Source organism: Suricata suricatta, chromosome 11 (assembly GCF_006229205.1).
Source record: "Suricata suricatta isolate VVHF042 chromosome 11, meerkat_22Aug2017_6uvM2_HiC, whole genome shotgun sequence".
Classification (NCBI taxonomy): Eukaryota; Metazoa; Chordata; class Mammalia; order Carnivora; family Herpestidae; genus Suricata; species Suricata suricatta.
In genome coordinates, this window is record NC_043710.1 from 38,345,714 (window position 1) to 38,370,272 (window position 24,559).

Here is a 24,559-nt window from a genome sequence, read left to right on the forward strand (position 1 = left end):
GTCAATTCAATAAATATCCTATGATTTCACTCATATGTGGAACTTAAGAAACAAAACTGATGAATATATGGGAAGGGAGGGAGAGAAGAGACAGAGACAAACCACAAGAGGCTCTTGATGATAGAGAACAAACTGAGGGTTGATGGGGGTAGGTGGATGGGAGATGGGCTAGATGGGTGATGGGTATTAAGAAGGGCACTTGTTGTGATGAGCACTGGGTGTTGTATGTAAATGACGAATCCCTGAATTCTACTCCTGAAATCAATACTGCACTGTATGTTAACTCACTAGGGGGGTTCATGGTGATGAATCATTTTACCAAAGATGGAACTCTTTGGTAAAGAGACTTGTCACGGAGTCTTCTCCATTTTTTTTAACTTCCAAATGCTGAGTGTTGACATTGGAGAAAGAGTCAAAACCAAATTTTGATCACAGAAGAATGGTATAATCTCTTTAAGTTCTGTCACGAAAATGAACTGGAATTTCAGCAAAAACTGTGAACACGCATAATACCATATTCCCTCCCAGTAATATGGTTGTAGTTCTTTCACATCCATTTATCTCGTCCAATTCTCAGGACAGGAGAAGTATCCAACAACCATTATCCTACTTTGGCAAACAGAATAATGGAAACAGAGAGGTGAAGCGACTTGCCCATGGCTACCACAGTGATGCCACTGGGACAACGGAAGGTTCCTTTCCCTTTCAACCTCTCCAGTCCTGAAACATTGGTAGAACATGTCCAGTCCAATGAAACCAGACATACATGACCCCAAGGGCACATGTCTCCTAACAGGACACCGAGCCACTCCTATCTCACGGCATTCCTAGCGGCCAAAGGCATCGTCGGCCCAGTGCATGTCCCTGACAGACAGACTTACAGGGAGTTGGAGTGAGAGCCCCTCAGCAGCGGAGTGGAACCCGTGGAGCCGTTGTGCGGTAACTTTGGCGAGGAGGGCAACGAAGAATCTGTCATCTCCTCGATGTCTGAATGAGAGGATGCAGACTTGGGGGACTTCTTCTTCCCAAAGGCTTGCTTGAAGGAGCTGCGTAACTGAACATACGAGACTGTCAGCCTAGCAGGGGCTGCCACTCAACACCCACGCCTCGGCAACACAAAGACATGCAGACAAAAGAGCAATTAATTCCCCACGTCCCCCCCCAACCAATGACAGATTCCCAACAGCTCTCTTGAATCAGTGCAGTAAGGGAAGAAGAGTTATCTGGTGCTGACAGCTCAAAGGACTAGACCTGTGGGTGACATTCCATGCCTACTCCTGCTTCGGGGCTAGATGCCAACAGCAAGACAGAGCCTGGCTCAGCAGATGGATGTCGGGAGGATGAGGTTACACAGCAACAAAGCAGGATGCTCAGACATGGTGGCAGATGCGGGTGAGATTAGTCATATCAATGGATGGGTTAGCTTGGTATCTGATATTAACGGTAGTCTTGCTTACCTCATTGACCTGCCAGGGAAAATGCAAGCAAAAATGGGGAAGGGGAAGGAAAAAAGACAATTTTTAACAGAGAAAGCTAGTGACAGGGAAAGCTTCGGATTTCTGAGACACAACATGGCTAATCATAAGCACTGCACATAGAGGAATTTGCTGGTAGGAACGCGAATCTATCGGGGCATTAGGGGCATCTTCCTCCATGAGGAAAGGCAAGGAATAGTGCTTCTGGAAAGCCTTACACTCTGAGTTCTTCCACCTTCTTTGTCTAGTTGAAATGACTGCCCCCCACCTTCCTATGCTTCTCACACTTTGTCTCGTATCAGCCATCTCGCTGTGCCTTAGCTTGTTTTTGGCATATCTGTGTCTTCTATTCTCAGCAAGAATAGCTTTACTGCTGCCCTAGGCCCCAACACAGTCCTTTGGAAGATCTACTCAGGAGTTCCTGTGATCCTGGCATACACATACAATGACACAACAAACAAAGAACTAGCCAACTCACTTGCTACTCAAAAAGCGGGTATTTGTGAGCAATTCATCAACCATATTGGGAAAAAGGAACTGGTACTTCACCAATTCCTCATATCATGAGATTGATTCGAGAAGTCTAGTGAGAATATTTATTCTAATGAGAATAAAGAATTAAAGGGCAGGGTCTTCTCTGAAAGTCATGAGCATGTATTTTCTAGACCAAAAAAGTTAAGTTTTGTCTTGAAAAAGGGTCCTTTAAAAAGCTAATTTCCTTTTTCCTAAACAATTTCTTTCCTTCCACAAACATCCTAGAGGTCTTCGTAGCCATTAAGGAATTTAGAAACAGGCCATTCTGAAATAATGGGATTTTTTTTTTTACTCATCAGTATTTCATCCATAATGAATGGCGTGTCCAGCATGTGGTTGATCAAGATCTCATTTCCTACTTTTCATCCTATTTCCAGTTATAGAAACAAAAAAATCTGGTACACAAGCCATCAACCTAAATCCTTGCCTCTACCTCTGGTAAAAGGCCAGGTGGAAGAGGAGACTGCTAAAATCAGACACAATTAAGTTTTGGGATGATCTGAGAATGTCAATTATCCATCCTCCCCAGTTCTACCAACAACCCAGAACTGTCTTAAAGCAAACAAATATGTTTTATTTTTTGAATTGGAGAAAACGGATAAACACTGTTTCCATATAAAAGAATTTTTTCTCATCACTTTGACAATCAAGCCCGACCATTGTTACCAACAGTATATTAGAAACAGCAACATACGTTAATCCTATTTAAGGCACAGCAAACGAGTTGACTGAAAGCCATTAGTAACAAAGAAAAAACTTAATCATTATGACAAGAGGGTTGCACTGAACTGGCCTTACAGTCTTCCAGTGCAAGTCTTCAATAACTGAAATTTCTCAAGCCTCAACTCCTCTATTGCTAGACCTTGCCACCCATCCAAGATAACACAAAATGAGGGAGAAGTACATGGGATGAATGAGGACACTGAAGTACTCTGAACACACGATGCGGTCAGCACTGACAGATGGGGCCCTTGAAGCACTAGCTCCTTTCAGGTCAACCTGGGGTATCCCTGTGCTGAAGACAAGGAGCAGCAAATGTCACTCAGAACTCCACAGTCTTCACACAACTAAAATTGGGTGGGTAGGGTGTGCCTGGCTGGCTCAGTCAGTGGAGCATATGACCCGTGATCTCAGGATCGTGAGTTCAAGCCCCATGTTGGGTATAGAACCTACTTAAAAAAATGGTAGGTGTGGAATATTTCCAGGAGAATGGGAGAATACTCTTCAAGACACCACTGTTCAGAAATTCAAGCAGTTTATTGGGATTATGAAAATATGGAGAAACAGTGCATTGGAAACTGCGTCTATTAAACTTGCCATTTTGAAGTACAACTCTCCAGTTTGAAACCTTGCCCTCACTCCTAACATCTATATCGTGACACTTTTAAAAAAATGTTTATTTATTTATTTCACAGAAAGAGAGAGACAGAGAGACAGAGAGACAGAGAGAGAGAGAGAGAGAGAGGGAGAGAATATCCCAAGCAGGTTCCTCGCGGTCAGCACAGAGCCCGAAGGGGGGCTCAAACTCACTAACTGTGAGATTGTGACCTAAGCCAAAATCAAGAGTGGATGCTAACGGACTGAGCCACCCAGGTGCCCCTACACCATGACACTTTTACTTACAGGACGTCGTCAAAAACCATTTAGAGAAAAGTTGGTTAAATGCTATCATAGTCAATTGTGTCAGTAAACAGAGAAGGATTATGAATAATGATGGGTAAGTAGTAATACACATCCCCCCCAACCCCAAATAACTAAGAAGAAACCACTTAAGAGTATCTTCGTTCTAGTGCCTGGAACTTTGTGGCTACCATGTGATGATGATGACATGACACGTATACGAAATGAAAGAGGGGTATGCCACATAAAGTCTCATGAAACAGAAAAACTACAAGGTGGTGATGATTTCTTAAGTCCTGGCATTTGGCTGAGCACAGCACTGGATTCAGTGGAAACATATCCACAGGATTCTTTGGATCCAATCCCAAAGGCCTATGCTCTCAAGTTATGAGCTAGCCTGGGCTCTTTCGGGGGGACACCAGTCTGTTAGTACCCACGAAAGTCTTTGGCTGCACACTCACCCAATTCTTTCTCTTCTTCTTCTTTGAGTCACTCTCTATGTTGCTGCCCACACTGGAGTGGCTAGTGGCACTGTTGATGCTGGAGACACTGTCAGAGGAGTGCTGTCTGCGGATGCGGAGGTCTGCAGACTGGGAGGTACCATTTCCTGGAGACCCAAGGCAGGAGATCAGCAGCTGCTGCCTTGAGCCCAGTCCTTTGTCCCAGGGAATGACTTTTATACCTAAACCCACACACGCCCGAGTACTTCCCATTAGACATCACCTGCTGCTCTCAGCAGCTGGCTTAAAGATCCTTGAGCACATGGATGCTATGCCCTCTTCAGTCAATTAAATGGGGACCCATTTTATCCACTTGCCCAAACAGAAGTCAGGGGTGGCATCAAGAGAATCCCTGCCTAACACCAGCTCTCTTAAGCTTGAGAGAGGTGCCCAATCATGTTTTTGAACCATTGCACAGTCACCTGTGTTGTCAGGCCACCCTGAACCCCACTCTGCTCTGTAGGTTCCTTCCTCATGAACCTTCTTTTGGCTCCTTGGAAATGCCGAGCCCCTCTCATCTCAGGCTCTTAACATGTGTATTCCCTCTTCCTGGAATGCTCTCTGCGCTTACTCAGCTGCCCAGCTCTTGCCAATCCCTCCCATTTCGATTCTGTCATTACTCTCCAGGAGGCCTGACAGCAGAAATAATGGTGATGCCAGAAATCACACTGTCTGAAATAGCAGTGATACCGAAATAAAGTTTGCAGCCAGTTTTCTGCACAAGCACAGAACTAAATCGAAGAGCGTTGGTTTTAGAGTCAGAGAGACCTGGGTTCTAGTCCCATGTCTGCACCTTACACTCTGGAAGTGACTCTTGCCTCCATAACTCTGAGTTCTCAATCAGCCCAATGTGGAAAGGACCAGCACTGTACTCATGGGGTTGTTGTGGAAGGAATATGAGATCATAAATAATTTAAAACACTGAGTAGAGGGCTGAGAACACAGTGCATGTTCCATAAATCCTAGCTCCATAAACCACTGTTACTTCTACCATTACTATTAATGTCACCGTTGCGAAAGGAAACACATTCTCACAACTCCATTCCTCCTCAAGTAAGACATATGAGGATGAAGCAACTTACTCAGAAATATTTCCCAGGACAAACAAGAGATGCTTACTGAGGTGAGCCCAAGTCAATATGGAAATATCAGAGCATGACTGAGGTTAAGGGCTTTAAGGGTAAGGGCATAAGTGAAGCGAAACACTTGGACACTTTGCCAATGAAATGTACCTGCTTCCCTTTTTCTGTGACACACTAGGGAAGAGGCTGAGCCAAAAGTGCTATCTTCCTGGAGGCCTGGAGGACCTGGATTCAAAGTGTTTGCCTCCTGGGACCTGAGTGGCTGATGGGGACGCCAACCCCAGGGCAGGGAGGCTGCATTGCATGTTGTCAGGGGAGGGTTCCTAAGGGCGAGCAGGTTGTTGGTCTGAAGTTGATCTCCCTCCTTTACCTTTGCAGTTGAGCTCTGGTGTGTTAATTACTCCATTAATGGCAGCCTGAGCAGCTGCGTTCTGTTTCTTTAGCAGCTCGATGGTTTTTCTTAACTCATTCAGTTCTGAATCCTGGGGAACACAAAAAAATACAGTCACCCTACAATCATTCTGAACAGAGTTTAAATGAAGCACAACTCAGTTTCAGCATAGGCGGGTAGGGAATGAAGAAGTCCCACAAAACCTCTGTCCCTTACATTTAAGTTGCATTCATTTTCAACGGGCATATAAGCACACAGAAACAATGGAAATAGGACTGTGACACAGGTCACTGATGCTGTGGCCACTCCTCCAGCTCAGTCACATTTGCACTCAACTGACCTACTCATTACGATTCATTTCTAATAGTTCACGTACGCTAAAATCGGTACTCTCTGGAACGGAAGGGTGTATTATTTTTAGGTTGGCTGTGCATTCCAAGCAGGGAGGAGGAAAGCACTCTTTCTCACTTTACCTTTTGCTCAGCTGTCATGGTCAAACTCTGGAGCCGGATGGTCATGTTTCCAAGACTCTGTTCAAAGGCTGCCACCAGGTGAGCCTGGAGGAGAAAAGACACAACCTCGGTTAGAGCACCTTGCAAGGCAAGAGAACCTACTGGGTGCTGGGTCTTAAGGACTGAAATCCTCGCTGGGGCCACATGAATTAGCTCCGGTCTAATTCTTCAGCCTTTGGAGCCTCACTCCCCGCTTCTCTTTGGGATCCAGCTCTTTACATCCTCAAAGATCCCACACCTCTTCCCACCTTAGGGCCTTTATATGTGCTTTCCCCGTTGCCTCCCTGATTTTTACACACCCTTCTCAAGAGATCTAAGCTCACGCCTTCAGCATGGATTGGCTCCCTCATGTTCACTCTCAAAAGCACGTGGACTGCTGATCTATGTGCATTATGGTGTCACCATCAGAGACACATGCACTCCTGTGACTGCTGCTTCATGTCTGTCTCCTCTGCTCCATCGCGCTTTTGTTCACCAAACGCCAAGCTCACAGGAGAGCATGTTTGTAGAGATGGATGAACACAGTGGTTGGCATATTTTGCTTGTTATAGTCCTGGTTAATAAAAAGTCACCGAAAGGCCCATCTGCTACCTCCTTGGAGAAACAGTCCCCGGTTCCTCCAGGGAGTTATGACTTTCCCCCAAGGTCCCTCTCTACTTTTATACACTTCTGTCAGAACACAACATCAGACACGCCATTCTTCTCTACAGTACTAGGACATCTTGAAAAATGTGTATCCCACGTTCAGAGATGTTAAAAATGTAGGGAAAAAAACCATGTATCTTAGAATTGAGAAATGTGATGGTTTTCCACCTGCCCCTTTCTCTGCAACCCTCTTCAAGGGTAAGATGCAAGCTGTGTCCTAACATGAAACCTCTTCCTCCCTCCATACAGCGGCAGGTGAAATATTGGTTGGTTGACTGAGATCCTAATAATATGGTTAAAATCAAGAATAAAGAATGGGGGCGCCTTGGTGGCTCAGTTGGTTAAGCCTCCGGCTTCGGCTCAGGTCAGATCTCATGTTCGTGGGTTCGAGCCCCGCGTCAGGCTCTGTGCTGACAGCTAGCTCAGAGCCTGGAGCCTGCTTCCGGTTCTGTGTCTCCTTCTCTCTCTGCCCCTCCCCCTCTCATGCTCTGTCTCTCTCTGTATCAAAAATAAATAAAACATTAAAAAAAAAAGAATAAAGAATGGACAAGTGAGCTAATTCTATTGACTCTGTTTCTCCATCTATAAAATGGGGGCAATATCTATGTTCCTCCCAGGGTTACTGTGAGCCTTAGGTGAAACAATACAGGTGAAAATGGCCTATAAACAATTAGGGAATTGCAAAACACAGGAATGAATGCACACTGTGGGGAAAGGAATAGGTTGGGGACTGGGAAAGCAATAGAAGATAGGATGAGAAACCGGCGGGGACAGTAATACACTCACTGTCCAGGGCTCTAGGAGAAGGGGTGGGCAGACACAGAAGACAGAGCAAATGGGAGTCTTGGGAGGGAGAAGTGAGATCTGATCATGTGTGTAACATTCTAGAGGAAAATATGGCTGATGTACTCAGTGAGGAATACAAGTGGGGTGAGAACCAGGGGAGGGGTGGGACACTGCCCTGGGTTGTGGAGAGGGTCAGTGGACATGTCCCTGTGAAGAGGAGAGATCTGAGAAGTCAGAGGCCTTGATCACTAGACTTCATCAAGCACGGAGAGGTGAGGAGAAGACATATCTAGCATAAACTCTTGGGTGTTTTTCGTAAGAGCTGTAGTAGGAGGAAGCAGGACCTCTTGTAATAAAAATGTTAAGTGGATTAGGCAGTTTCTTTCTGATTGCATTGCCTTCTAATTGTGAAAAATTGAGAAAATGCCGTTGCAGTTCGACATCGAGAGATACGCTTTAGTTCGCTGGAGAGAACATGGCAAAGCCAGTCAGTTTAAGACAGTTTACATAGTGGATGAAGGAAACAGGGCCAGGGCAAAGATGTTTAAAAGAAAGGACTGTTAACCTTGCCATTTCAAAAGAGCGCCAAGGTTAAATTTAAAGGACTGAATTTCCATTTATCTCCATTCTTTGACTGCCCCCCAGGATTCTACTTGTAGCACTGGCACTTTCCATTCAGCTAAAAACAAAAACCTAACCCAAGAAGACTAGCTGTTGAGAAGTGTTTTTGCAAACTTCAAGAAGCAGCCATGTTTGCCTTGAAGAACCGGAGGTTCGCATTTTGCTGTCGAGAGAAAGGACGGACTTTGGGTCATGAGCAACTGTGAAAACACAGGCGGAGAGGCTGTTCTGAGCCTGGTTCAAAGCCATGCAAAAGCCTTCTTACCAAGTGCCATTCTCACATTCCCAGGAAAACAAACACGAGTGGTATAAAAACACCCAGAGAAGGTGGCTTTGAGTAGTTTGTCCTAGAAAAACAAACACAGCTTGGCTTGTGAGAAAGATGGCAGACAATAAAACATGTTAGGGCTGCCGGTGGTGTGCGGTAAGACTAAATATTTACTTTGAAACAATACTGGATTTCAATGGCTTTTGTGAGGAGCGAAACACGCTTTTAGAATAATAATAATGATGTAAGGGACCTCACTCTGACTCTTTTGAAACAGAGGGTAGAGTTCCAAATGGCCCAATGTAAGGTTCTTTGGGCAGCACGAGGTCACTGGAGGAATTAACCCAAGGTTTTTGATAAATAAATTTAGCTGTTTTTTGATTAGAGGGCACCAATTGACAGCAGTAATTCTTTTTTAATTTTTAATTATTTATTTGTTTATTTGAGAGACAGAAGGTGAGTCGGGGGTGGGGCAGAGAGAGAGGGAGACATAGAATCTGAAGCAGGTTCCAGGCTCCATGCTGTCCACACAGAGCCCGATGAAAGGCTCAAACTCATGAGCCGTGAGGTCATAACCTGAGCCAAAGTCAGACGCTCAACTGATTGAGCCACCCAGGTGCCCCGACAGCAGTAGTTTTTAACCAGGGATGAGGGGTGCTGTTAAATCTCATATTGGGATTACATCCAGATTGCCTCACTGAGTCTGGGGTTTTGTTTTGGATTCGGATGGTACCCGCATGAACACTAACCCACAGAATACCTCTGGGTTGTTTTTTTCTTTTTTAAGTAACTTCTAAGCTTCAAAATTCAGATCTCACATCAATTTCTGATGTTCTTTTGACAGCATTACTGGCGGTGGAAGAAGCAAAGAAAATAAAGGAGAATAACAAAACACACAGCCGCCTGGTATGTGAGGGTTTAAAAAAATTCAAGGACTCCCAGACATGTGAGAGCTCAAGAGAATGAACAACGGTGAGCAAAGTCACCAGTTACTGAGCTTGTAATCAAGGTCAAGTACTGCATGAAGCACTTCTTGTGCAGATTTTGAGATGTCATTTCCTTCAGCTGACTCGGGCTCAAGCCAGGAATTAGCTGGGCAAAAACTCCAGGTAAATGATTAATCTAAGTATTGACTCAGCTTCCTGGTCCAAGGAAGACAACCTTTTGAAGTTGCATCTTAACGGCATCCCACAGGGTTGCGCAGGCTGCTTTCGGACAGGCTCACACACATGTACTGTGGTCTCAGACTGGACTGCGTGCTCCCGGCAGGAAGCCTTGCTTCAGGAGCATCCCAGCGCCTTCTAAAACCTCAGGCTCTGCCTTCTGAACTTCAGCCTCACTGCTCAGCAGGGCTCCTTTGCAGACCAAAGGTTTCTGCCTCCACTCGGACCCCTTAATTACACAACCATGCCACAGTCAGCAAGCTTCACGAGGAAGAAACTGAACTACCCCATTGCTCTGTTTGAAACACACGGATTCAGTAGGAAACCCAAACCCTCTGCCTAACAGCGGACAGCCAGTGTGCGGTGACCTGCCCCTGGCTTTTCTTTGACGCCTCTCTTCCCAATCTCCCTTCTTCTTCCACCCTGACCACCGCCTCATATCCAAGCTATAGACTGTAATTACAATGGGCTTACTTATAGTTTCTAAATGCACCAAGATCTTCACCCGGGGCTTTGGTACCAAGACATATATATAGGTACACTGGTTAGAATGCTGCCCTCCCCATGCATCCTCCCCTCTACAGAATCCCTCAGGTCACTTCCTCCAAGAAGCCCTTCCTGACCTTACACACCACAAGACTGAGTTACGTGCTCCTCCTCCATATTCCCACAACCTTCTGCCTCTCTCTCTCTCTAAAGTTATCCTATCACAGAAAATTGTTTTGTCTCTCTGCTGCACCAAAGAACACTAAGATGACAGTGACGGTGCTTGCTTTGCTGTTGAACCCACGGTGCCTGGGGCATAGTTGGCACATAAACAGTTGTTGAATTGAGTGCTGGTTGGCAGCACTTCCTGAACACGTAATTGTGCATATTGTAATTATAGAACAGTCAGCTATTTATTTGGAGCCTTTGCTTTCTTTTTTTTTTTTCCTCCTCCTTAAGATGAAAATTTTCAGAAAGGAAGAAAAGGGAAACAAACTTTTCTGATCACCTAATATATTCCAGTACCGATCACAGGACAACCCAGACAGCTAAGTATTGCCATCGCCATTGCACAGAGGGGCACATGCAGGCTCAGAGGTTAAAGAATCTGCCCGAAATGCAGAGCCAGGAAGTGCCAGTGCGGACGGTCACGCTCACAATGCTAAAAGCCCAGGCCCTTCATGCTGCACTGCTTCCCTGGTCCTCAGGGGCCAGCGGCTGTGACATAATGTTGGAAGGTAGCAGTGGCTGCCCCTCCTCCCATGGCCACCAGCCTCTATCTGTACTCACGTTTGCCGTCAACTGGGTGGTCAAAGCGGACACCTTTTCCTGGGAGGCATCCAGCTCCCGCCGCAGCTTGCGAATCTAAAGATGGCAAGGGACAGTTACTCGCTGTACGCGTCCATTCCCAGCCGGAGCCGGGTGAGGGAACTGCTAATAGTGACAGAGCGAACCCAGCGGGCAAACCGTTCCTTACCTCTGACTGGCATTTTTCTTCTGGCTGTAAAGAAATCATAAGGCAGATTAGACCAGTTGAGGAACAGAGAACAGCACAGGGTAGCCTGTGTGGAACACCAGATTTGGATGCTTACAGAAGTCCTGAAGTGACTGGTTTCATTCCTGGTGTTATTTTTCTGGATAAACTGGTTCAGTTAATTTGACCAATCAGAATGGCCAAATACAAATAGCGTATTATTTTAAGAAATTAGGAAGAAGGAGAACAACACTCTAATTATTTGGGTTATGAGGAGCCCCTCTGCTCCCATGTGGAGATAATAAGTTCAGGTGAGGAGGAGGGAAAGAGCCAGGGCAGAGACGCCAGATTTAGCAAGTAAAAATAAGTGTATCCCATGCCACCCTGGGGACATTTTATATCAAAAAGTTATTCACTGGTTTTTTAAAATGTTTGTTTATTTGTGAGAGAGAGTGAGGGAGGGGAAGAGAGAAGGAGACCCAGAATCTGAAGCAGCCTCCAGGCTCTGAGCTGTCAGCACAGAGCCCGATGCAGGCTCCAACTCACACATCCTGAGGTCATGCATGCCCTGAGCTGATGCTTAACCGACTGAGCCACCCAGGTGCCCCTCAAATTATTTGTTGTGAATTTGAATTTCTAATTTAACTGGGTATTCTGTATTAAATCTGGCAATCCTAGCTGGGGGAAAAGAAGGACTGCTCACAGGGTAACTGCCCGTGTCATTCCTCCCTCTCCTCTCTCCGGGGCACTTCCTCCAAAGTGAGGGAAGCTGGGAGCCCCATCAGCCTGCATGCTGATTCCCCAGGTTGTGAGGATGGACGGGGCCTTCACATTCCTGCTGCCCCAGCTCAAGTCTCCCAGTTACCTGCCACTCTGGGAAGTAAAGGTGATGCCTATGGGCCCTCCTACTGGCACAATCTTCCATACAGGGCCCTGTGTCTATGGTGACACAGCCACCTGCTAGCAGGGACCATAAGATTACCTCTCTCCTTCCATAAGGGGAACCTGAGCAGGGGGAAGCTTTCTTTGCTCTCTTTGGTTTCTCACCGGGCCCATAAAGGAAGACACCCCTCCCCCCTGATTCTGGGCAATGTTAAAAGTGTTCCCACCTTCTCTCCACCCCTCCATTCGCACTTCCCCAGGGTTGGAGCAGTGGCTTGGGAGCCAGGTAGGCGAGTGAAAATCAGTAAGGACTGTTTTGTCCTTGGGTCTTAGATGTGTGTCCTAAACCAATTTTACTAGTGATAACCTTGTTATTTAAAAGAAAAAAATTAGCATCTGCCTCTGGTGTCTACTTCTCTATTAGTTCAGAATGAGAAAGATAATTCATTAGATCCTGCAGACCCTACACCCATTGGCTGGGGCAGGTGGGGGGCTGTTTCCTGTCTGATCTCCCTGAGCTCTTCACCCCACTGCCCTGACTCCTGATCCTGCTCAGGAAGGTCCTTCCTCCAGTTGGCTTCTAACAACAGCAACTGGTTTTTAGGAACAGAGGGGTCAAATCATTTAATTCTTGCAGTAACTCTACAGAGGAGGTCTGTATTTCTCCTGAGGCACAGAGAGGTTGGGTTATCTTGCCTGAAGTCACACAGCTGGACACTCATCTAAAAAAGGCTTTCAGGAGAACTCTGGGAGGTGTCCTCAGGACTTCCTCTTCCCTCTCTGGGAATATTCATCCATCCTTCTTTTTTATCTGTTCTTCCATTCATGCCCACTACCACCACCCACCAAATATTTACTGATTTCCTACTATGTGCCAGGCACTGTTTTAAGAACGTGGCATACAGCTGTGAGTGTGACCAAGCCCTTCACCTCATGCTGCTTACAGTCTGGTAATAAGTAGCATTTATTGAATGCTTACTACGTGCCAGAGACTGTTCTAAGCACTTTCCACTTGTTCTTCCTTTAGTCCTTATAACAACCCTTTGAGTAAGTACTAACACTATTCACTTATATTTCAAAAATGAGGACACTGAGGCACAGGAAGGCTGAATAATTTGCCCATGGTCACAGCTGTTAAGAAGGAGAGCTGGGATTGGACCCAAGGTGGTCTGGCTCTAGAGTCTATGATTTTAACAAGCACATTCTCCTGCTCTTTTACTGCAGCTACATTCTCATGAAGGCCTTGACTTCTGAGTCTGATCCAAAGGAGAAAGTTAATAGTGAGAATGTCACAGCTATCTAACATTTGGGAGGCTGATGGAGATCTGTCGGCAGGCTGACCCATCCATAGAGGACAAGCCCACTTCTAAACACTCCTACCCACGGGTATGATACTCCTTCCCCATACCTCTGCCACTGTCCCTCTGCCCACTATCTCCAGGCTTGGACCCCTGTTCTCAACAGCAGCCTGGAGCCACCATGAGCTTTTCCATCTTACCCACGGCTGCTGCTCTGGGGACTCTAAGTGAAGCCGGGAGCCCGTCTCCACTTAGCAGTCCCTGCCCTCTACCGCCCGAGAGAGCCAGTCTAATGCCAGATGTGGGGTCTTAGATTTTCTCTACTCCGAAGGAAAGTCTACTCCATGACTTCTTCGCGGCGGTTGTTTAGCAACTGTTGCCTTTTCTTTCCTTTATAATTAAAATCACAGGCAATTTTCAGCCAGAATGAGCATTCTTGAATATCCGAGAATTAGAGGTTTTAGGGAAAAACCTATTATCATCCAATAAGGGCCTTTAAAACACTCAGCTATTAAACAGACTCTTTGGTCTGGGTTGGTGGCAACTTACGAAGCTCCGATCATATCTTTTTAGAATGAGAACTTATTCACTTCACATTTACAAAGGTGTCTGAGTCTCAGAATTCTATTATCGCCAAGTGGCTTATAGTAGATGTGAGACCACATGTCCATGCAAGGTGGTAGCCATGTAGGCAGATACAGTTTGGGATTCGCAGACTATTCTAGCACAAAAACGTTCAAATGTTAGACATTATTTTTTTAAGTCTGTAAAAGTAACCTATATGCTCAGAGAGGGCACAAGTAAAGGACAGTATAGGGGAATCTGTGACTCAGTGACTTGGTGGAATTGTCAGAAGTTGTGGGCACCAACTTCCGAGACCACCTGGCTTCCTGCCAGCAAGGACAAGATGACAGCTACCCGGAATAATAATGGAATTTGTACAAAGTCATACAGGGAGTAAGAAACAAAGATTAGGCCTTGGGGTTCTTGCTATCTAGTTAAACATGAAGTGGAAACTTATTATTAGGTCTTTGATAATGTGTGAATTTGTATCAACTCAAAAAGAGTAATTTGAAATTTCATGAAAACATCAGCTTCCTATCCATACACCCAGATCAAGAGCTACTGAGAGGCTTCGGATTACAAGAGCTTCTGGCGGTCTGCACGAAGGCGGCGCGGCCAGGAAATGCAAGTGATGGCTTCCTATGTCTGAATGCTCACAGCGGGAGAAGTTCATGCTCTTTCCCTCCAAGGTTGGCTGGTGCAGGCCAGCCCCCATTTTTCACTCTTCTGAAAATAACTTTTCTGCTCAGCATTGATGGGCAACCCGGGCACTCTGCTGGGAAAACAAGGGACTTGGGGATGGTGATGTCTGTGTTAGCCACTCCACACCCACTCTATGGAACTAGTGTCCCATGTCCCTAGGGGTCCTTGGGTGCATCTGGCCTCCTCCTTCAGCAGCAGCCTCCTCTCCCCGCCTGCACCACATCCTTGGGGTTTAGCCCAGAGCCTGGTGCACACAGGGCCAGTAAATCCTGTCAAAGTAGTAAATCTAGGTTTAAAATTATTCTCTTGGCACCTATGTCAGAGTTTCCCTCCAGAAGTCAGGATTTCCGGTATGTACTAGTTGATAATTAGAAGGTCGTCTCTATGGGTTTCTTAGTAGATAATGGCTTCAATAATCCCTCTTACTAGTGAAAGTGAGGACTCTGTGATGAAATTTCAGACAAGATGACTGGCTGGGGAGCAAGGTATTTTGGAGGTGGAGGGGCAAGGTGGGTCAGAGCAGAAAAGATCCTTTCTAGGTCCTTCAAATCAGAGCACGTCAGCAATTACTGAAGTCTGCTTGCTCTTGCTATTGGCCTAAGAAAGAACAGTTAGGCTCTGGTCGCTTTAACTTGACTCCAGGATGGCCTTTAAACTTATAAGGGGCCATATACAGTGTGTCCTGCTATGTATAAAGCCCAGGAACCTGGCATTACCAAAAACTGAATTACCAAAATATCTGTCCTCCATCAAATCAAGGCCTAAAAAATTTCCAATTCTTAAATACTTATGCACATAGCTATAAAAAGTAAACACCTCTGAACAAATCCAGTACCGTATTTTGATTATATTTGGCTTTTGTTCAGTAGACCACTCAGTGATGATAGCCAACTTTTAAGAGAGCCTACTCTGTGTTGTGTACACTATATTTAGTGCTTCACATGCATTTTCTTATTTTATTCAAGCCTATTTTTTGAACACCTACGGTATGCCAGGCTTTGTTCTAGGCACGAGGAATAAAAACAGAAAAAGTCCTTGTCCTCAAGGAACTTATATTGTTGTGAAATGTCATCTCCCTCATAGTAGGGACTGCTATTCTTTCTACTTTATAGATAAAGAAACTGAGGCAGACAGAGGATTAGTAAGTTACTTAAGGCCTTTCTTTTCTAAGGCTACCAGCAGGTGGCCAAGGCTTCTCACACATTCTAACTAGTTACCACCCAAGGCACAATGACACCTTAACAAAGAAGTCAGTTCCTGATTTATTGGTTGATCCATTATGATCCACAGCTGTTTGTGAATTTCAAATCTTGTTCCCTATTAAATGATCCCCTTAAGGGGCACCTGGGTGGCTCAGTTGGTTAAGCTTCAGACTTCGGCTCAGGTCATGATCTCACAGTTTATGGGTTCGAGCCCGGCATAGGGCTCTGTGCTGAAAGCTAGCTCAGAGCCTGGAGCCTGTCTTCAGATTCTGTGTCTCCTTCTCCTTCTGACCCTCCCCTGCTCACACTGTCTCTGTCTCTCAAAAATAAATTTAAAAAAGAAAACATAAAAAAACCCGATCCCTTTATAACAGAAATACTTTCTCTAGGAGAAATGATTTTATATTTTATTCTTGATACACTTGATAAAGGAGCCCCAGCTCTCATGATCATAGCCATCCACACAGCATTGATTTATACTCACTGTAGAATAAATTGATGATGTGCTGGAAACCAAGGAGAGCGAGGATCCGTGAACTATTTAAAAAGAAAAAAAAAAAAGATGAATTGTAGAACCGGCTACTATGGAGACTAAGAGGGAGAGAGGAAGAGAAGCTCAACATTACAGGCAGCTTAATCTCACCTTGACCCAACTTTTCCTGATTTGGTGATAGGTCAGAGTCAAAGAGTAATTTGCTAAGGGAGTCTCTTTTCTTTTAGCACATTTTCTTTTCCCTAAGGCCTCTAAATACCTTTCTCCCCTATGAAAATTATACATAATTACTAAATAAAAGTTTTCAAGTATAGAGAAGTGTTAAAAAAACATACTGTGATAATCTATGCAACTCATAATTTTATTACCCAGAGGCAACATGTTAGCTGTTCCATTCCATCACATTGTACTCATTTCTCTTCTTCTAATGTATTCCTTTAGGGTTGAGACTGTATTGCCTATATATTTAAACCCTGCTAGCAACTTTCACTTGTGTCTGCACAAAGATGGGCCAATTATTATGAACACAGGAGGCTGGCTGTTGCCCAGAGTAAATTCATTCTAGATGTACTCATAGTAGAACACTTGTTTAAAAGACGTATCTACTGAAATAGAGATTCTTCTCTCCATTTCTACCATGTGTACAAAATGACAAGCAAGTGGTATCTTCTTTTCTGTGTCTGCCTGGTACCTTTGACCTAGAACCATCTTCATACCCTCCTCATGCCCCTTCCTGTCCCCAGTCAGTGGAGACATCTTATTATTTTCATACCACTTTAAATCACGGTCTTGTCTCGGACAGAGTATCCTAGCTGACTTCTCTTTCTGGGAACTAAATTCCTTGATGACATTTTCTTAGTAATCTCCAGACAGCTTTGTGAAAGATATAAATATGCCTGTGGAGACATCAGAGACCTTTAATTGGGCACAGCTTTCCCGGCCACGAGTGGAATGCTCTACCCCCATACTAGCTATCCCCGTGGTCTGAGAGTGGGAGGCTGGGGAGGAACTTTCCACGTGCACTCACCACCCAAGAAGTGAACTCAACTTAGAGCAGTAGTCGCCAGAAGCTACCTGCCCACAAGATATCCGACCACCACTCAGGTGTCTCCACACCATCTTCCGGTATACCTCCTGACCTCCTGCTCTTCCTTTATGTGTTCCTATCACATTCTCAATCCTGCACTTCTCTCTCGAGCACACCCTTCATAGCACTCATCTGCCTCAGAGTCTCTGCCCGTGCAGTTCTCTTTGTTTAGGAAGCTTCTCATTTCTGCCTATCCAAATCACCAGGATCAGCTCAGACAACATCTCTCCATGAACGTTCCCTCGTTTCCCTGCCCGCCTGCCCCTGGCTGTACCTCCTACCTCCTCTGACCCCACACAGTTCTTTGCTTGCCTTTCCAGTCCTCTTCTCTCTTAGAAGGTGACTTTTCTGAGGCTCTCCTTATACCATCACTCACATCCACCTTCCTTAGCAACATGTAGGGTTACAGATCCTCTCCTCCATTCTTCTTCCATCCATGACATTTCTGGCCCATGGCCAATAACAGCTTTCAGTGTTGATACGTTCACATATAGCGGACACCTCTCACGCTTCAACCTAGTGGCTTAACGTTCTAAAGGGGTAAATTACTTTAGGCCGATGACATGGGCACTGGGGGCAGATTATATCTGAGGCCAAGTTGGAGGAAGAGACGTGGGTAATATGTAGCACCCTTCAGCTATGCCCTTCAATCTCACCACCTTCTCTGCCAGCACAGGGCTGCTGCAGGGAACTGGGCTGCTGGAAAATGGAAGTTTTTTCTTCTCTCTCTCCAGCTCGTATGCAGACCTACTGATACTGCCTTCTGCAATATCCTGGTGCAAGCCTAAGGCTACAGGCAGAGAACAGCATATCTGGCAGGCTTCAGGGGAGGTAATTATTTTTTCTCTGCAATTAACTCCTCTTACTTGGTAAATAGCAATAGCAAGGCTGTGGTCCAAAAGGAGATGCCTTGCTTTTCAGAGTCAACCCCAAACTGAATGTGGCTTGCCTGAACCATTACAGTTGGCCTGGTTTCAAGTGAACTGAACCAAGTCAGAGCCTGGGTTCTGTGGCTTGGATACTTTTGGACAGCAAAATGCACGCAAGACATACAAAGTCTGAGCAGCAAAGGCACACCATGTGTTTTCCACCCTATACCCATAGCTCTAAAATTCTGAAGCTACGAGGCATAACACGGACTTGTGTGGGCTATCTCTGCCCCTGAGCAATTTGAAATCCAGACAGGTTAAATGGTCTGCTTAAGGTCATACAGCATTCAGGAATAGGATCTGCTGACCAGAAGTCTGGAGACATTTTGCCCTTGATTTATTGGTTTTACTAGACTTACTGGTTTCGGGAAAACATTTTTTGTTAAAGCCTTCTGGTGTGTTTTAGAATGGTATCCCCAGCCCCTCATCTATTCTACACAGACACAAGCTGTAATCAAACATGCGAAAAATGCGTATTTGAGAAAAACATGTTTTCATTCCTCTTTAAAGCACAGATGTGTGTATGGGTGTGTGTATATATATATATGCTCTAGACACAGCGAACCAACAGGGCATATTCTAGCCAATAAAGCAATGAAATGCTCCTGCTTCTATACTTGGCATCTCATATATAATACATGTGTGTGTACTCAGCTTCATGCTAATCAAAGCACTTTTTCATTTATACTATGCTTGAAGTGACTGTCATCACAGAGAATTTGTAGGTAATCTTCCCAGACAGGGCAGGAATCACTACCACCAATAAACAAAAGAGTAATTTAAGACCCAGAGAGGCGCAGTGATGTGGCCAAGCACCCACAGTGAGTCGGGAGGAGAGGATGTGCAATAGGCATTGTATGCTAGTTCTTGCTCCACCATTGGTATGATCAGAGGAGCCCGTGAGAATGAGACACCATTCCGATGGCTACTGGGCCACCTTCTGGAAGGTGAGCATAAGTGAAAACAGAGAGCACACTGGTGAAGGGGCTGGTCAAAAAGCCCAGCTGTGACCAAGGCAGAGCCAAACGTCAAGGTAGGACTGAATGGAGAAACAGAGGGCTGAGAGTCAAGAGTTTAGGACCTTAGTCCCCAGCCTCCTTCTTCTTCTGCCTCAATTTTGCCATAAATAAAACAGGAATGAAATGGCCCTTGGGGAAAAGGATAAAACAAAACATGACAATTATAACAATAGCCACCATGGATTGAATGCTTGCTATAAATGTCTTTCGAAGTCATTTTGCAGTAAATGCTTTCTGGGATTTATCTCCCCTAATCTTCCCCTCAATCCTCTGAAGCAGGTACAATTATTTTCTACCTTTTAGCAAATAGGAAATGGGCTGAGCAGGGCCAAGTCCCTTACCCAAGGTCTCATGGCTAACAATAAACTTGCCAGGATTTAAATCACAAATATACCTCAGGGGCTAGAAACACAAGTGAGTTGGAAAAAAAAATAAAGCTGTTCTATTCCTATGGATTCCATAAGAACCAATTTAGATTGCACTAGCAATTAGAGATGATTGGTAAAGTCCCTGAATTTTTTTCCTCCAAAGACATCCATTTAAAAAATGCCTCAAGCATCTTCCTAAATGTACGCTATTAAAGTTGACTCTAAGATTGCATAATGCATTTGATGGAAATTAATTTACCTGAAATAACTTTGAAAGGTTGCATCTGGGCCATGCCTGCACCTCATCTACATATTTATGATTCCCACTTCCTTCAAAATGGGAAGTGCTAATTAAATCCCACAAAAGCCTCACCTAAATACTTGTGCTAATTCTTAAGTCTCTGTCCTGCTTTCTGACATATGATATACCTAACTGATGCTTCTAAGGAGGTTCTATTTGGTCCAAACATGAGATGTAAAATTTTCCCCCAACTGTTTCCACAACCCTGGGATTTAAAAATTAAAAAAAAAAAAAAAAAAAGAGTCTTTATTCAGTGGAATTGAAAACACCCAACTGCATACGCTCTATTTTGTTTTCATGATGAAACATCCCTGGAAGAAAATCCATCTGATGTGAAATTTCCCAAAAGGTGAAACTGTTATGTGTCCATAGGATATCGCCAGCAGTCCCTACCTCCTACCCCTCAGATTGGATTTTTACCTCTGCCCTTCAGTTCCATGTCACCATGAATCATTAGGGTTTACAAAAGTCTAGACACTGCTTGTGGGCAAGCATTTTTTATCAATGTCACTTTGACATCCCAGATACTCCGCGGGCATGCTGCCTGACAGCTTGGGTCCAGACGGAATAAATAAAGGCTCTCTGATGATGATACTGTAATGGTTCTGGATCTTTATGAGGCGAAGTCTGCTTGTTTGGACAAGTTTCAGTTCTGAACACGGCTCACTCAGGTACACACATGGCAGGGAAGATAGTCACCGCACAGGACACGCTCCCTATGTGAGCCATCGCCAGAGGGCTGGGGGCTCTGCCACCATGCTTTGGCTAGCACACTGACGAGAAAAGAGTTCACGACAAACTGCCTATTCCTTCACCTTAGGGTCAACATATCCACTATTGTTTTTTTAAACTTTTTAAACATTTATTTATTTTTGAGAGACAGAGTGTGAGCAGGGGAAGGGCAGAGAATGGGACACACAGAATTGGAAGCAGGCTCCAGGCTCTGAGCTGGAGCACCGAGCCCAATGTGGGGCTCGAACCCACAAACTGTGAGATCATGACCTGAGCTGAAGTCGGACGCTCAACAGACTGAGCCACCCAGGCGCCCCAACATATCCACTATTGTTACTGCTCTGAGTGGTTAGAACGTGCATTTCTAGCTCTTCAATCCAGCAAAACACTCTTTGGTAACTCAGGCTCGACCCTTCCTTAATCTTCTCTGTCCCAGCGGGCTCCCATATAGGGATTTATAGACTTGTCCCCTGTCGCTCACTGCATGTCACTGGATGCAAGTGACACTTAAATCAGGGTGAAGGGACTCAAGTCTCTAGGAAGATGAACCAGGGAGCAACTGCCCTGTAACTAAACTCTTGCCAATTTTTGCAAACATATATTGGACAAAAGCAGAAGCTTTTATTCTGTGTTTCTTTCCCTCTTGATTTGCTCAGGGATTTCTTAAGACAACTTTGTTCTGTCCCCCAGAAGGATGCTGGGCATACTGTTTGCCCACTCTTTTAGGGGCTGAGAGTAGAGGGAAGCACCACATTCTCTTCCGTCACTGACCCAAAAAAAAAAAAAAAAAAAAAAAAAGGCATAACTAGGGCCATGGCCTTAGCCTGGGCTTCATCCCCTAGCTGGGGACTCCCAGCTTCTAGGACATCCCTGCTGACACTGACTCTACCGGCTAGGACAAATAATAATGTTACTAGGTTAACATTTGTATATATTATTGAATTCTCATAATTCTATGAGCTGGGTTCCATGACCACTCTCGTTTTGTCAGTAAAAACACAAATTTAAAAAAATGGAGGTACAGAGACATAAAGCAACCCATCCAAGATCATGTACCTAAGTAGGGGAGCTAGATTCAGACTGCCATATTTTTAAGCACTAGTCAAGTGAGTACTGATTCGAATGTCTTATCCTCCCCTCCCGGGGAAGTTTTTTGGGAGTAGGGCTGATGTCCCTCCATAGCATTTTGACTGCCTGCCTCCCTAGCTAACACCTGAAGTGAAAGAACAAAGGGGCAGAGAGATGAACTGAGTTAGGAAGACTGCTGGCAAAGATGCCCACAGCTATTTTCTCCCCAAAATTCTTATTAAAATGAGTAAAAGATAAAGGTCCAATCCAAAACATTCACAATTTGTGAGCAAAGAAGAAAAAGGGCATACCTGAAGGGAAAGGGTTTAACTGAATAAACTTAATAAACTGGGGCTTGAGAACTAGAAACTTCTGGTGCTGCCCACGGGCCCCCAGAGCCACAAGGGTGCGTCAGCACAGGGAAATGAACTAACTCTCCAGAAATTCACTCTGCCAAGGTGGTGAGCCAGCAGCTGAGCCTCAAGATGGAGGCACATGCCAAGAAGCAGTGGCCCAAGTCCAAAAGGCAGAAGCCTAGAATGGAACTTGGTCAGCTCCAAGTTCACTCATGTTTCTTCAGCAGCCTCTTCCCTGAAGTCCTGCGAGGTCAATGAAGAGCCAGACCCTGCTATTCAGAGCTCCCCAGCCCCAACCCCCAGAGTGAGTGAGAGAGCTGGCTGGAAACCTTTAGGGGTGGGCTCTCTGGTCATGAACTCTGTATGGAGGGCCAATCAACTACTCCGCATAACCTGAGATGGTAAACCTCCTTGCTTACCTTCTTCAAACCCATCCCGGAATGAACCCGAGCGGCTCATGGTTCTGCTCTTCTCGTCCAGGGACATGGAGCTATTCCGGAACCGGCTATCGGTGTACGGGTCATACTGCCCATCGGCGTTGGAGAGGCTGTGGGTCCTCAGCATGGCTGGGTTGGACAAACTCATCTGGGTAACAGTGGTGGGGCTCGCTGGAATAAAAGGAAGGGAACTGAAAGGTTGGAAGTTCATGTCTCTGTTCAAATCCTGGACGGGGACGACGAGGGGACTGATTAGTATCAGCCATATCTGTCCATGCCAACTTCCCTCCCTCGTCTGTTTTCTAGAAGGTAGTCACACCAGCATTTGAATAACAAACTGAGAGCTAAAAATAAGGGAGGAAAGGTGGGTCAGTTCCAAAGCAAGGCTCTGGGCTTCAGCTTTCCAACTTGGCACGTTCGAACAAGCTAGTGTCACCCTTCAGGCATGAGCTAATTACTCCCTGGGCTCATCTGGAACAACTCCCTCTAAAGCCAAAGCCCCGAATAGTCCAACCAGGCTTTTGATCAAACGGGAAGCATTTGTGCATGACAAGAAACTCTTGCCTCCAAAAGTTACTCCGGGAAGAACAATATGAACACAGGGTCTCACTGCCTCCGATGGGGCACACTGGGTAAGGGTGCCTAAAGAGCGTCAGTGCAAAGGGGCACGTCCACCTTGGCCCAAATGGGCTTTTAAAATTAAAATCCTGGGGGTGCCTAGCTGGCTCAGTTGGCTGGGTGTCCAACTTCGGCTCAGGTCATGATCTCGCAGTTCATGGGTTTGAGACCCGCATCGTGCTCTGTGCTGATAGCTCAGAGCCTAGAGCCTGCTTTGGATTCTGTGTCTCCCTTTCTTTCTGTTCCTCCTCCCCGCTCACACTCTGTCTCTCTCCCTTTCAAAAATAAACAAACATTAAAATTAATTAATTAATTAAAATTCTATCCATTTCAGTATAGTATTTCCAAAATATCCATTCGGTTTATTAAAAGTGAAAAGTCAGCCTTACTTGATTGACAAACCACACCTGTCATATAAAGATTCTGTGTTTTGGGGCACCTGGGTGGCTCAGTCAGTTGAGCATCTGACTTTGGCTCAGGTCATTATCTTGCATTTTGGGAATTGAAGCCCTACACAGGACTCACTGCTCTCAGCCTGTCAACACAGAGCCTGCTTCGGATCCTCTGTTCTCCTGTCTGCCCCTCCCCAGAATAAATATTTAAAAGCAATTCCATATTTATTATTCACAATATTGAGAAAAGGCTGTCCTCTGCAGAACGAGACCAGACTGAGCAAGATGATTCCCCTTCCATCAGTCTTTGAAGGCTCAGCTCCCATCCTTCCCAGTTATTTAAAAAAAATATTTATTGATTCAGTTTGGATGGGGGAAGGGCGGAAAGAGAGGGAAGGAGAGTATATCTGAAGAAGGCTCCATGCTGTCAGCGCAGAGCCTGACACAGGGCTCGATCCCTGAGCCGTGAGATCATTCCCTGAACGGAAGTCAAGAGTTGGACGCTTAACCAACTGAGCCACCCAGGTGCGCCCCTTCCCAGTGATTCTAGCCAGGACTGGACTTCTCTTTTTCTATTCCTTGCTCCCTGAGCATCTCCAGTTTTTATTACATGGTGTCATATAAAGCTTTGGATTGTTCTCTTTTACCCTATTTATGAGTCTATGTGGGTGTGTTTGTTCCTCTAAAAAAGAATCCATTAACGTGTCAGCAGGGACTGCGTTACAAATTCTTTTCCTTTCCCCACTGTGCCAGTCAAAGCATTATGTCAGTAGTAGGCATTTCCAAGAATAGTTGTTCACTCAAAACCCCATCTTTATTTTCCAGTTTAACAGAGCAACGCAGATGACAGACCATGGGGTATGCTCCTCTTCAGATTATCAATCTGCATCTTCAGAGGTCTCAGAAACGGAATATGTTCTTCTCAAAAATGCGACGGTTTGCTCTTTGCTATTGCCCTACTTACATCAAACACATAAATAAATTACTGACTAGAGTACCAAAATCTCTTCTATTTTTTTCTTCTCGTTCTTTTGCCATCAATCTCCTATTATCGA

General features: G+C 45.2%; 1 protein-coding gene across 2 annotated transcripts in view; it reads right to left on the minus strand.

Annotated features, from left to right (window-relative positions):
* Positions 1-24,559, minus strand: part of NAV2 (neuron navigator 2) — a 373,160-nt gene that overhangs the window by 33,425 nt on the left and 315,176 nt on the right. The window contains exons 19-27 of one of the 2 annotated variants that reach the window (XM_029956496.1): positions 22,477-22,665; positions 16,189-16,241; positions 11,060-11,083; positions 10,873-10,947; positions 6,076-6,159; positions 5,582-5,693; positions 4,091-4,236; positions 1,458-1,466; positions 882-1,054 (exon numbers count right to left, since the gene is read on the minus strand). In XM_029956496.1, coding sequence (XP_029812356.1) covers positions 882-1,054; positions 1,458-1,466; positions 4,091-4,236; positions 5,582-5,693; positions 6,076-6,159; positions 10,873-10,947; positions 11,060-11,083; positions 16,189-16,241; positions 22,477-22,665 — 865 coding nt within the window. The remainder of the gene's footprint in view (positions 1-881; positions 1,055-1,457; positions 1,467-4,090; positions 4,237-5,581; positions 5,694-6,075; positions 6,160-10,872; positions 10,948-11,059; positions 11,084-16,188; positions 16,242-22,476; positions 22,666-24,559) is intronic. The other variant, XM_029956497.1, reaches the window with a different exon arrangement.